This window comes from Papaver somniferum, chromosome 5 (assembly GCF_003573695.1).
Source record: "Papaver somniferum cultivar HN1 chromosome 5, ASM357369v1, whole genome shotgun sequence".
NCBI classification, from domain to species: Eukaryota; Viridiplantae; Streptophyta; class Magnoliopsida; order Ranunculales; family Papaveraceae; genus Papaver; species Papaver somniferum.
This window is the reverse complement of record NC_039362.1, coordinates 75,974,916-75,988,489: the sequence shown is the minus strand read 5'-3', so window position 1 is coordinate 75,988,489 and position 13,574 is coordinate 75,974,916. Positions and strand designations below refer to the sequence as shown.

Sequence of the window (13,574 nt, the reverse complement as noted above, 5' to 3'; positions counted from 1 at the left end):
ATTACAAATCAAAGTTAGGAATCGAAGACGAACATGACTCTCACATCAAATATGTAAAATCACTGTCACAAATCGTTCATCTAAATAACCTCGAAATCAAAACTCATGTATCAGTAGAAATCTAAAGTAACCATATCCAACGAAGCATCTTCTTTACCTCCAAACACAAGAATTTCAGGATTTCAGCTAAATTTAATCTTGAGGTTTGTCAATTTTGGGTGCAGTATGAGAGGTAAGGATTGATTTTAAAAATTCCTTCAGCCCTAATTCAATTGGTATTTGATCAATGATTTCATTTTTTTCAATTCATACCTTGGGTAGGTCGTAATTACTGATTGCATGTTTGAATAAGGTGTAAATGAATTATGGGTTTCTTATTTGTAAATGAATTATGGGTTTACATTGTTGAGTTGTATATATTGTTGGATCTTAAGTGCATCTAACTAGTCAGGTCTTCATAATTGTCCTTAGTTTTGCTGATGTTGATTGACATGTATCTGGAAGTGTAAATCGAGTTGGGAAATGTTGTTACTGATGTTGTTTTTTGTGTGAATATGAAGGTTGAAACAGCTGTTGTTACACGAGCTGACAGAAGATTGGAATTAGGTAGAATTGGAGCACTTTTAACCAAGCTTTGCAACATGTTTGAGATTGCAGAAGAGATGCCAACAAGACCTCCAGTGAATCGAAGGGCTAGTATGTTGCATCTCCGCCACCTCCACCTCCACCTCGACAATCTTCTCAACCAGAGGTGAGCGGAAGTAAGAAACGGAAGAGGACATCTTGGGTATGGAGGCATTTTGTGACAAGTTTTAACGCAAATGGGATTGAATGGGCGAAGTGTAACTATTGTGAAGGTGGTTAGTATAAGGTTGGTGGTAAGGACTATGTCCCTTGCTCCTGAAAAGTATGACTGGCTAATGCGCGAGTCCTAGTTCAGTTTCTACAGGTATTTTACGTTTCTTTTTCAGTCATTTTAGAACTGACTCCCTTCAGTTGAGTTTGGTGCTTATATTTGTGGTGAAAATAGACTTGTTGTGAAAATAACTTTCCAGTTGTAGACTTGTTGTTGCTCATCGTTCTCATTTCGTTGAGTGAAAGTAGGAATACTTGTTTAAGGGTCTGAGTACTAACAATAAGTTCAAACCTTATAAAATCTCGTGGTTAAAACTGATTCTCCCTTGCTGAATCTAAACACCATAAATCCACGGTTAGTGGTTTCTACTTTCTGTGGCCTCAAGGTACTGGCAGGTTCATGAAGTAGTCAGTACCTTTTTTCCACCCAAAGAGGAGTTACTGGTAATATGAGAAATGGTAACACGATCATAGTACAAGGATCTTGCACCAATCATTATAGAATTGGTTAGCCAGCCCCAATAGAGGTCATTGAGGTTGTTTAAACAATCTTACGTTTGTGTTCAACTGTTTGTAGTAATATACAGTATGTACTAATGTCTTTTGAACCTCGTTCTCTTTTTATGTACTAACATCAACTGCATTGTTGATATGTTATGACTCTTAATTAATCTTTGTTAATCAGCTTTGATATGTAGCGTATAAGGAGATTTTGATGTTGATTGGCTTTATCTGTTGTTATGCAGCTTTATTTGGTGATCTTAGTACGTACTCCAACTCCATCATTGTAGATGATGATTGCAGAAGAAGGTCATATGAAGAGCTTTTGATGATGATACTCTTATATGAAGAACAATGTTACATGATTTTGAAAAAAATAGAACTTTTGATCTTGAGACTACAAATGGCTTTTTGCCTAACAAGATGCTTTTGTTTGTTCATTTTTCCCTTGTTAGATTGGCAGTACCGTTAGATAGGTTGGCTCTTATTTGCTGTGTTGTTACAAGATTTTTTTTTGTTTTTTAGGAAGTATTTTTTGTATACACAATATTAACCAGAACATAGGAAACTAAAAAAAAAATACCCGCCATCCTATCTTACCCGACCCGCTAATTAATGGGTCGAGTAGGATCTTACCCGTTTAATGGCGGGTAGGGTGGCGGGTAAAAAATTTCTTACCCGCCAGTAGGCGGGTAGGGTGGCGAAATAGGCAATATCCTACCCACCCTACCCGTTGTGCAGCCCTAGTTGTTACCTCCAAGAAATTTCAGGGCATCAGGTGATTGGGAATTGACAGAAATTGCTCGGAAAAGAAAGAGGAGAAGAAGAATTAAGGGTGCCATTGGAGCAGAAAAATGGTTAGAAGAGGGTTATGATAATGTTCAAAAGTATGTCCTCCGGTAAGTTTTAAAACGGTTATTTTAACTACTTGATTCTGGAGGGAAGGATCATTTTGAACCCCATATTGGCCACAATTATCCTTTTCTAGGCAAGAACCACTTTCTCCACTTTCCATGGTAAAACGAGCAATTATTTCGTCACAGCCGGGAGCAGCTCCTCCCAGAGACTAAACTCGCTATCTTTGAACGGTATAAATAAGAAAAGAGACTTGAGGGAAGTGCCCATACAAACAACACCAAGAAAAAATATCTGACAGATGGCATCAGCCTGACGTCCAAGAAAAAACAGGAAACAAGGTATAAAAGCCTACTTCAAGACTTCAACCGAAACACACAGTTACACAGCAAACTAATAGCAGTTATAGATGATCTTTTCCCACGCCCCAAATTCTTATTGCCATTCCAGGAAAGTTTAGGAAGAAGGCCAGAAATTTCCTCAATAACATTATTGTGAACCCTTCTAGAGATGTTAAGGTTCCATTCCAATTTTCCATTATTCATAGCCCTCATATTGCAAACTGTGGAGTCTTTGTTATTTCCCTTATCGCAGGGGAAAGAGAGCAAAAAATTGGATTTAAGAGTACCATCTTCAATCCAAATACCCTCCCAAAACCTATTGTTCGTGCCTATAAAGACTTCAAATCTGCAATTGGAAGAAAAGAGAGGTAAAAACTTACAAATTCCATGCTAAACAACCAAGAAAAATATCAAAAGAGCCCAAAACAGAAGCAGAAAGGACAAAGGAGTACAAAAACAGCTCCTAGATAGAGAAAAAGACAATAGAAAGGCTCACGGGGGTACAAAAAGAGCATGTCTCCACCTGTTTATTAGGGTGAGATATTATTGCCCAAGATTATACTACATAAAGCATCCATAGAGAACAGAAAGGCAGAAAATATGCATGGTGGCTCGAGCTTATAAAGTTTTATTTTTTTTCCCTTCAAAGGTAGAATTATATGCAAAACAATAAGGTTGAACCAGTTTCAACCACCACATAGACTCGAAGAAAGCACTGCCAATAGACGTGCAAAAAGGATGGACAGGTAAAAGATTATATACAGGAAACTATATGAACAAAGGACTCTAATTGAAAACAAAAAAGTAGTGGCAACATGATTCCAGTGTTGCTGGCTTAAGAACAATCACAACCTCTATCTCTTCTCCCTCTATTTGCTAAACTTCATGTTTTTCCCTTTAAAACAAGAGAATAGAAGATACGACCATTTAGTACATGAGATAAGAGTATTTTACTAAAACGTAAGTAATCCTAACTATGATAACCCTAGCTCAATACATATGTACATTAAGTCATCTTAATCCTGGAAGTAAGTTTCAGGTTGAAGGTAGAACCAAGTTAAAAAGAAGAAAAAAAATCCTTGGTAAAAGAAAGAAAAGACAACTCATGATCAAAATAACCCATCTTCCAAGCCATCTACCTGCATCCCAAGTCCCAATTGATTGATATGATTTATACTATAGATGATATAAATAGGTGATGGAGACGATCAACTAAAATGAATTCGAACTCATTAAGTTTTATAGTCACCATGATAAAACCTGGCTGGTCTCCTCGGAATCATCTTCCCATCACCCTCAATTTCATACTTTGTTTAATAACAATTAAGATAACAACAGCAATAGTTATTCAAAATTCAGAACAAAACTAATTTAAAAGCTTTTATTCAGCTTGTTAACAAATTAGAACCAAACATTACCCAAGTTTCAATTTCAATACTTGGCCAGAAGAATAATAGCAGAATCAAAAAGTTGTATTACCATGGCCATAGCTTCTTCAGGAAACAAGGAGAATCCCTCTCAAGCATGGACTGAATCTTCTCATGAAGAAAGTGACAATCACAACAACCACCATTGATTATTCAAAAAAAAAAATCCACTGGCAGATGAGAAAAATTACCAAATGGTTGCCTATGTGGTAATTTTTTTCACCTCCAATGGATTTTCCTCTTCTAAATAGATAGCCAGATTTAGCTGATTTCAGAAATTTGAGTTCCTTATTCATATGAAACAATTTATAAGCTGATCTAGACTAGAACTATAACCTTGTTTGAAAGCTAAACGAGAGTACGAAGCATGAATACCTTCACTCGTGTGTTTACGGCGTCTGATCTCTTTCATCTCCTTGACAGGGTTTAGTCCGCCTTACCCTAAGGGAGATGAAGAAATAAAGAAGGAGAAAAGAGATTGTATAAGGGTTTAGCCCGCCTTACGTAACTTTTTATTAGGGTTCAAGATCTTTGGGTTGGGCTTGGGATAGTCATCACAAATGGTTTGCGCTCAAAGTTGAGTCCGCGAGGGGTAAGCAAAAGAACGATTTTTTGGGACCATGGTTTTATTTGGGGACCCTTATTTTATTTTGGATAAAGATATTAGAAGTAAATCTAGGTCACCCCTTATCTAGATATTTATATCAATACCTAAATAACCCTCCTGATTAATTTTGGGTGATGATTAGTTAGTGTAATGATTAGTGAGATGATTAAGTTAAAGATAATTAGTGAGATTAAAAAATCAGATGGTTTTTTTTTAAGAAGTAGAATTATGAGAGAGTAAAGTTAGAGAAGATGAAGAAGGAAAACATGAAAAACGATGGATTTTACCAACCACAACCGGAGGAAGGGTATTTGGGTACCCAGGTAGGCTTCAAACTTAGATAATGTTGGTTGAATTGCTCCAAACTTTCAAAAAAAATGAAATTTTTTATGTAGATTTGGGCCAGTTCGGTTACCATATATCAAGAACATGTAACCGAACACACCTGAAAGTGTAGTTCGGTTATGTTTTCCAAACACGCAGGTTACCGAACTCGCTCGTTAATGGAGGTTTTGGTCGTACAGTGTAATGTTCGGTTACCTAGGATAAAATGGTAGGTAACCGAACTTTGAACTTAACAATTTATTTGGGTACATCTTGTGTATTCGGTTAGTTCGCAAACTTCGACGCAACCAAGTTCCCAACCGAACTGCAGGTTAAAAGTAACCTAGTGTTAGAAGTTCGGTTGGTTCGCAAACTTCAACATATTTTGCGAATCAACCGAACTGGGCTTATATATGCATATATGCAATTAGGCAAACGTTCGGTTACTACAAAATTTATTACTTAGCGAATTAGGTAGAGTTCGGTTACGAAGTTTCAAAGGTGGAGTTCGGTTACAAAGAAAACTTAACATTTTTGCGAACGAACCGAACTTGTGGACTTCTCATTATTTTCGTAAACTAAAGTTCGGTGATATCCTTATTTTGCGAAGGAACCGAACTTATGGACTTGTGTTGTTCTAATACAAGGAGTTCGGTTAAAAGTATTTTTTTGCGAATCAACCGAACTCGGAGTTCGGTTAAGAAAAAATTAATTCTTGATAACCGAACTTTTCTCTGAAAAAAAACCCTCCATTAAACCTCTCTGCAACTTCCATTTTCAACTCATTTTAATGATTACTTCTCATTTATTCAACCAAAAACGAATGACAAGTAATGGGTTTGTGAGAATATCTTTGTTAATGTTTTAAATTAAGCTATATATAGTGGTGGTGGTGGTTGGTGGTGGTGGTAATCGGAGGTGGTGGTGGTAATCGGAGGTGGTGATGGTGGTGATAATCGGAGGTGGTGATGGTGTTAATCGGCGGTGGTGGGCGGTGGTGGTGGTGGTAATCGGTGGATGGTGGTGGTGATAATCAGAGGTGGTGGTGGTGGTAATCGGCGATGGTGGGAGGTGGTGGTGGGAGGAGGTGGTGGTTATATATATATATAGGTGGTTATTGGGTTGGTTTTAAATTAAATTAGGTTAAGGGTAGGTTAGGCATTTCAATGCTTTAAGACACCCCTTATAACTATAGGGAAGGTGGCCTAATAAAACCATGGTCCCCTCAAAAAAACCATGGTCCCTAAAAAATCATTCAAGCAAAACACTCGTACGGGTTTGCGCTCCGTAAGAATCCGGTTTGTGCTCAAACTAGGGGTCAGCAAAAAACACCCAAATCCGTTGATTTTACACAAACCAAACCGTATGTTGCCGGCTTTTAAAAAAAATAGACCGATGGTGGTTAACTTTGGTTTTTTTTTCTTTTTTAATAAACCCAAGATATATTAAACACTAAGAAAAATTATATACAGAGAGATCACAGCCTTGCCCCAGTGCATACATTACATTCATTTTAAGATTGTTTAGTAAGGGATCAAGTTCCACAAGATGTAATCAGCAAGATAGCAATTGCGTCCTGGTGCATGTGGACATCTAGATGTGACATTGTCTTCAAGGGGTGGAAGGTTGCAGTTGATGCAATTGTTCATAGATGCAAACTAGAGATTGAACTTCAACAGAAAGAGCCACCTAGTTTGACTCCTCAAGCCATAAAACAGTGTAGAACTAATCTGCACTGGTCTTCTCCAACTGTTGGCACATTTAAAATTAATGTTGATGGTTCTTTCCATTATGATCTAAAAAATGGAGGCATTGGTCTTATAGTTCGTGATTTTGCAGGTACTCACAGGGGTCCAAATGTATCTAACTAGAAGCAGCTTTCAGTCCAAAGCAGGTGGAATGCAAAGGTCTATGGGAAGTAATGAAATGGGCGAAAGAAATGAATCTGGAGAAGGTAGACTTTGAGCTGGATTCGCAAATAGTTGCAGATGCAGTGAATAAGGAAAGACCCAATACAGACTGAATAATTCGAAACATGCTTTTGGACATTAAAATTATTTTTGCTAACAGTAGTTCCTGGCATTGTAGTTATGTTCCTAAGGAGAAAAATAAAGTAGCAGATACATTGGAAAAGCTAGCTAGAATTTCTTATCTTAGCAGTGTTTGATTATTATCCATTACTGAGGAAATTCTATATCAAGTTCAGGAAGATGCTAAATTTGTAAACACTGAAAGTTAAATCAATTACATTCCTGCTTCAAAAAACAAAACAAAAAATCTTTCCCATCTAGCTAACCCATCAGCCTTTTGATTTAAGCTTTTATGTACATACATTACCCTCTTATAAGCTTCTGCCCCCAAAAGAACCTTCACATCTGATAAAATTTATTTAGCTCTCCATTCACAACTAGAAGGTTTATTCCACAAAAAGAGAATGACATTTTTACAGTCACTTTGCACCTGAAAATCGTGCATTTGCAACTCTTTCGCCCATTCAAACGTTCATTTTACTACAAGCGCTTCTCCACATTCTGAACTTGTTGTGCATCCTGCAAAGACTTTAATATCAGCAATAGAATTATTCAACCATAAAACCGAACCAACTCCAAATTCTCCCGTTGTTTTATCAAAAGATACATTTGCATGAATACTTCTAGTCGTGTTTCTTGATATTAAATGCCCAGAGGTTCCTCTATTACTGGCATGATTAACCCTATTAACTGAAGGCAGTCTGTCCATTCTCATTGTTGATCTCCATTCATTTATATCATTTTTAATCAACCTTATACATACAAATGGGTCTGGTTTTTCCCCTTGAAAAACTACCATATTTTTATACTTCCATAATCTCCAACATATGATGCTGAAAACTTCTTTCCATTCCTGAAGAGGAGTAAAAAACCAAGACTTAATCCAAGAAAGGAAATCATTGGTATCACCTGGCATTTGAATCCCAATAAAAACCAAACTGCTCGTGTAAAGTTACATTTTATGAATAGATGCTTTGATGTTTCTGGAATGTCAGACATGCATAACATACAATATGGATCTGAATGACCTAAGACATAATGCATTTTATACCTAAGAATCAAAATATTTGCTGCCATTTTCCTGACAAAAAGAACCATTACAGGGAGAAGTTTCGTATGCCATATTTTCAACCAAAATTTATCCAAGTCATTATGAAGATCATTTGTTAAAATTCTATAAGCTGATTTAGTGGAGAACTCTCCATTCCTAGTACCCATCCACATAACTTTAACTTTTTTTTATTAATATTTATGTAAATAGACTTTATCTTATTTGTTATCTCCGTAGAGAAATTGGATTCAATTAACATTTCATCCCACCTACCATTAATCTCAATGAGGTCCAATACATATTTAATATCCTCATTCTACCACTCAGTTAACAGTCCCATACCAGGAATCCAATTATCAAGTGAAATGTTTATGTTTCTACCATATCCAACTTGCCATATAGAATTTTCTTTAACTATTTGTAAACCAATTCTAATACTAGGCCAAACCCAAGAAATATTCTCCTCTCTATTCTTATGAAAAGTATGTGTTCTTGGGAAATATTTCCCTTTCAGAATCCTTGCCCATAAGTCATCTGGATTATTAATTAATCTCCAAGCTAATTTTGCAAGAAGCGAAACATTAACTTTACATGGATCCTTAATACCAGTGCCTCCAGCTACTTTCGACACTCTGATACTAGGCCAAGCTCTAGGATATAAAGATTTTTTAGGATTATCCTTATCCCACCAAAAATCCCTTTGAAGTTTATCAAATTCATCTAACACAGCCTTTGGAAATTTTAAAACACTGCATTTGATATATAGGATAAGTTGATATAGTATATTTTATCAAAACCATCCTCCCTGCTTGGGAAAAAAGTTTAGCTTTCCATCCATTCAAAGTTCTATATGCTCTATCCAAAAGAGGCTCAAAATTTAAGGTTTTTTTCCTACCAAAAAACAAAGGTGTCCCTAAATATTTGTCATCCTTTGAGATTCTCTGCACCCTTAACATTCTCGCTAATATTTTTTCATGTTTATTCTGTACCTTTTTGCTAAAATACATTCCCGATTTATGATAATTTACTGACTGACCAGAAGAAGAAGTAAAAACATCTAAGATACCCATCATATTTCTAACTTCAGCAATATCATCTTTACAAAAAATGAAACAGTCATCGGCAAACAGAAGGTGAGAAGTAGTAGGACAATTCCTATTTATCTTAACACCAGAGAAGGATTTTTGATTTTCAGCATATGAAAACAATCTTGATAATCCTTCTAATGTCGTGATGAATAAATAAAGGAAAGACGATCCCCTTGCCGTAATCCCCTTGAAGGGCACAGCTGAATACCAGGAACACCATTCAAGAGTACAGTGGACTTAACAGTAAAAATGCATTCATATATTAAATCACACCATCTTTTTGAAAAACCCAATTTTTCAAACATAAAGATAATAAAACTCCACTCCATTTTATCAAAAGCCTTGGAAAGATCCAATTTCAAAGCCAAATACCCCTTCTTAGTTTTACTAGTTTTCATACTATGAAGCATCTCATGAGCAATAACCACATTGTCCACAATTTTCCTTTTTGGTATAAATGCCGACTGATTTGGAGAGATAATCTTGTCCAGAACCATCTTAAGCCTTGAAGCTATTTTTTTTTAAATAAGCTTATATAAAGCATTACTCAAGCTTATCGGCCTAAAATCAACCGGAGTAAAAGATATAAAAGATTACTCAAGCTTCTCCACCTTTGGAATCAAAGATATAAAAGATTCATTTAATGAACCATCTGATTCAACCATGTTCCAATGGGTCTGAAAAACCCAGGTGGATACCCAGCAGGACCCGGAGATTCCCAAGGGTTCATGCTACACAACACATTTTTAATCTCTTCCACATCAGGCATTTTAACTAAAGCTTGATTTTCCTCTTCCGTAATCACTTCACTAATGATGTTGTTAAAAACATCATTAATTTGACCACCCAAAGATGTACTGATTTTAGAAAAATGATTTCTAAGGATATTATCTAATTGGTCCTTTTTCTCTATCCATAATCCAGACTCATCCCGAAGCGAATAAATTGAACTATTCCTTTTCCTATTAGAGGCAACAACATGAAAATACCTAGTACATTTATCATGCTCTTTGAAAATTTTATCCCTACTATTCTCCAACCAATATATGTTCTCTATCTTATTTAATGTTTCTAGATCATTTTCCAAGGATTTTAATCTTTTTCTAGACACTAAATGGCTAGGTTTAGCATTCTCCTTATCTATTTTCATAATAGTGTCTTCCTTATTCTTGAAAATATTCTTGTTCCAGTACCTGAAATCTTCTGTTAAACCTTTTAAAGTTTGAATCAAATTACTATCCAAAAGAGATCTATTTTCCAACCAAGTATTTTCAAAAAAACATATTGTATTGTTTATGCTCTTTCCAACCTCTAAAGTACTTGTAAGGTCTACTCCCTCCTATCTTACGAGGATCAAGCTCAATTAGTAAAGGATTATGATCAGCTATTCTAGCTAAATGGTAAACAGTGGCATCAGGGAAAGCCTCAAACCAGTTGACGTTAGCTAAATCCCGATCAATCTTTTCCCTAATGTTTGCTTCTCCTTCTTTTTGGTTGGACCAAGTAAATGGATCACCTTGAAAACCTAAATCCATGAAACCTATTTGCTGGATAGCTCTATGAACCACATTAAACATACTAGAAAAAGCTTCATTTCCCCTTCCTTTTCATAATTGTCCAAAATGAAATTCGTATCTCCTACCAACATCCATGGTTCCTTAATTCTTTCATTAAGAGTTAAAAGATAATCCCATTGCTCAGTTTGTCGTTGAGCATTAAGAGCTCCATAAATACAAGATATAAAACATAACAACCCTTTAATTCTCCAAGACATAGTGATAATATTGCATTTCACTTCTACAAAATCTACCAGGATGTTACTAGTCCATGCCACAATTTGTCCACCTGACTTTCCTATAGAGGGAATGACCACCCAATCTCTAAATTGTAATTTCTTAGCTGTTAATTCCATTTTTTCCGGACCCATTTTAGTTTCAGCTAAAAAGACAATTTCAGGCTTATACTTCTCTAAAAGAAAACGAAGATGGTTATAGGTTTTTGGACTGTTACATCCTTGAGCATTCCAAGATAAAATTTTCTTGTCATAAAAAGAAAAAGAAAACCTAGACTCTTTAAGACATATCACTATAATAAGACTTATCAATCCAGAAAAAAACCAGTCAATGCACTTACGATAATTACACAAATCAAAATAAAATAAAACAAGTTCCCAAATAAAACAAAATAAAGCTGAAATTTAAGTAGTGAGAATTACTAACCGGAACAGAGCTTTTGGTACTTGAAATTCCTTCTACAATCTTCAGGTCTTTAACTTTATCAGAAACCACGGTGTCTTCATTAAGAATATCTTCAGCAGCTGCTATTGGACTTGGGTTTAAAGGAACATCCCCTTCATTAACAGTAAGAACATTAGTCATCATCTCAGCAGCCGAAACTCTACCCAAATCCTTATATTCCACCAGTAACCATCCATAACCCTGAAGATAAGTCTTTCCTTCAATTAATTTCTGTAGATATTCTCCTTCTCCCTTCTTTTGATATGCTCATCAGCCTCTGACTTATCATTCCTAATTTATTTTTGCTTTCCTGAGTCACTATTCTTATTAGACTCCTCCAATTCTCTAATAACTACAGCCTTAGCTTTCATCTGGGTTAGGTCATTTCCAATCCAATTCCATCCTTTTCCTTTTACCATTTCCTCTGTTTATTGTTTCCTTATCAATTAGACTTACAAATTCAGTACAGGTTTGATCAGTTTTTTTCCAATTTCTGGCTCTATTTTTATTTAATTCCAAATATCCCTTAGCTTCCTGCTTTGTACCCACCACTACTGGAACTGTAGGAGACACATTCTTACAATCATAATCTACATGATGACCTATCCACATACACTTTGTACAAACTTTTGCAGGGAGGCCTATATAATCAATCTCTATCTGCTTCTTTCTAGCACCCAAATGTTCTATCACCATATCTTCTCTCTGATAGGCACATTTTTGTGTCTTATATAATCTCAATTGTATATATTATTAGTGCTCGATTTTATATTTATTATGGCTTTTTATGTCCCTGTAGGTATTTTTGGAGAAATAAGCTTTTGCGGCGAAATTGGCTAAAAAAGTGGTTTTTGCGCTCGTGGGAGAAAACTACTATATGGACTCTCACTTTGGATAACGGGTGACCTAATTACTAAGGGGCATCCATTTCCAGGCAGCTGCTAAAGGGAGACCAGCACAGGATAGGGGAGGTCATCTTCATCGTTTTTAAACTCAGAAATTGGCGGGAAGAAAATGTTGCAGACGAACCAGAGTTGGGGATTGATTTCGAAGGTGTTTTAGAGAGATTCAATCGCTGAAATTTGTTGGGCTGGACGTGATTGAGCATAACAGGCTTGGTATGTGCGCTGGAATCAATCGAATTGGGCTGGATAATCCAAAATAAGGAAACAGAGTTTGAGTTTTGTACGGGTCTCTGTTTGGGTTGATTTTTGGTAATTCAGGGAGACTAAACGCGTGAAATTGTTTCCTAAGGTAGTATTTTATCTAAGGAAGAGTTTAAGACAATCGGGAAAGCTCAGAATTGGCTAGGGAAGTCGGCAGAAGAGATTATTGTCGTGACTTGCACGTAAAGAAAAAGCGAGAATTAATCGTTATTTTTAGGTTTCTGAGTAGTATAAAAGGTGTGCTTTAGTCTCAGGAAAAAAAACGAAGTTATTGGAGCAGTCGCAGAGGAGTTAGAAACCCTACAGAGCCATATTTATCAAGTTGCAGGAAACCGTATTCTGCTGCTGCTGCTGCTGAAGAACATCCGCTGCAAATAAGAACAGTGTCTCAAATTTGTAACGCTGCTACAGTGCATTCTTTGTAACAGTCAGTCCTTTGTCTTGCAACGCCAATACATCGTTGCAAACATCCAGTGTTATAGTTTTTCATCTTTAATCAACTTTTGAGCAACAAACATGTATTTTGAGCAAGTGATTAATATGAGGAGCTAAACCCCATTGCTGAGGCGATAGAGGAAGCTATTTTTCCAACAAGAAGTGGTATATTCTATTCTATTTATTTATTTGCAATTATTTTATGATTATTTGCCTTGGTTGAAAATTGTTTGAATGATCCCTGTTAAGCAATTGTGATTTCTTTTGATATAACATACTTGGACCTAGGTTTTTGATGTTCTATGCTTTGGATTTACACTTGTTATTTTGAGAATCTACTAGTTGCAATAAGTTAGAATCAACTTGAACGAGAAAATTGCATAAATATAAATATTGGGATTAAATCACTTTGAACTTGGAAAATAGTGGAATCTTAGCCTCAGTGTTCTTTTAATATTGATATCATCTTTGATTGAGTTTGTGACAATTTTTAGTTTGTTTTCTATTTTAATTTTAGAATTTAAGTCTATATTTTATCCTTCGCAAGTCTGATAATCGAACCACTTTTACCACTATCTACAAATCACATCAATTTTTGGCGTCGCCGACGCGGATTTGCTTTTAGGGTTTTTATACTTAGTTTTCTTTTCTTTTTTT

General features: G+C 35.8%; 1 protein-coding gene and 1 long non-coding RNA gene across 2 annotated transcripts; both read right to left on the bottom strand.

The window, feature by feature from the left end:
- Positions 1–2,480: 2,480 nt before the first annotated feature.
- On the bottom strand, positions 2,481–4,478 carry LOC113277546. The gene is made up of 2 exons (XR_003324978.1): positions 4,355–4,478; positions 2,481–2,898 (listed from the first exon to the last, which is right to left on the bottom strand). It is a non-coding gene; the product is annotated as an uncharacterized LOC113277546 (long non-coding RNA).
- A 5,241-nt stretch (positions 4,479–9,719) lies between these two features.
- LOC113279195 lies at positions 9,720–12,012 on the bottom strand. The gene is made up of 4 exons (XM_026527898.1): positions 11,773–12,012; positions 11,299–11,517; positions 10,389–10,626; positions 9,720–10,291 (listed from the first exon to the last, which is right to left on the bottom strand). Exons 1-4 carry the CDS (start codon positions 12,010–12,012, stop codon positions 9,720–9,722), a joined length of 1,269 nt encoding a protein of 422 aa, XP_026383683.1.
- Between the last annotated feature and the right edge of the window lie 1,562 nt (positions 12,013–13,574).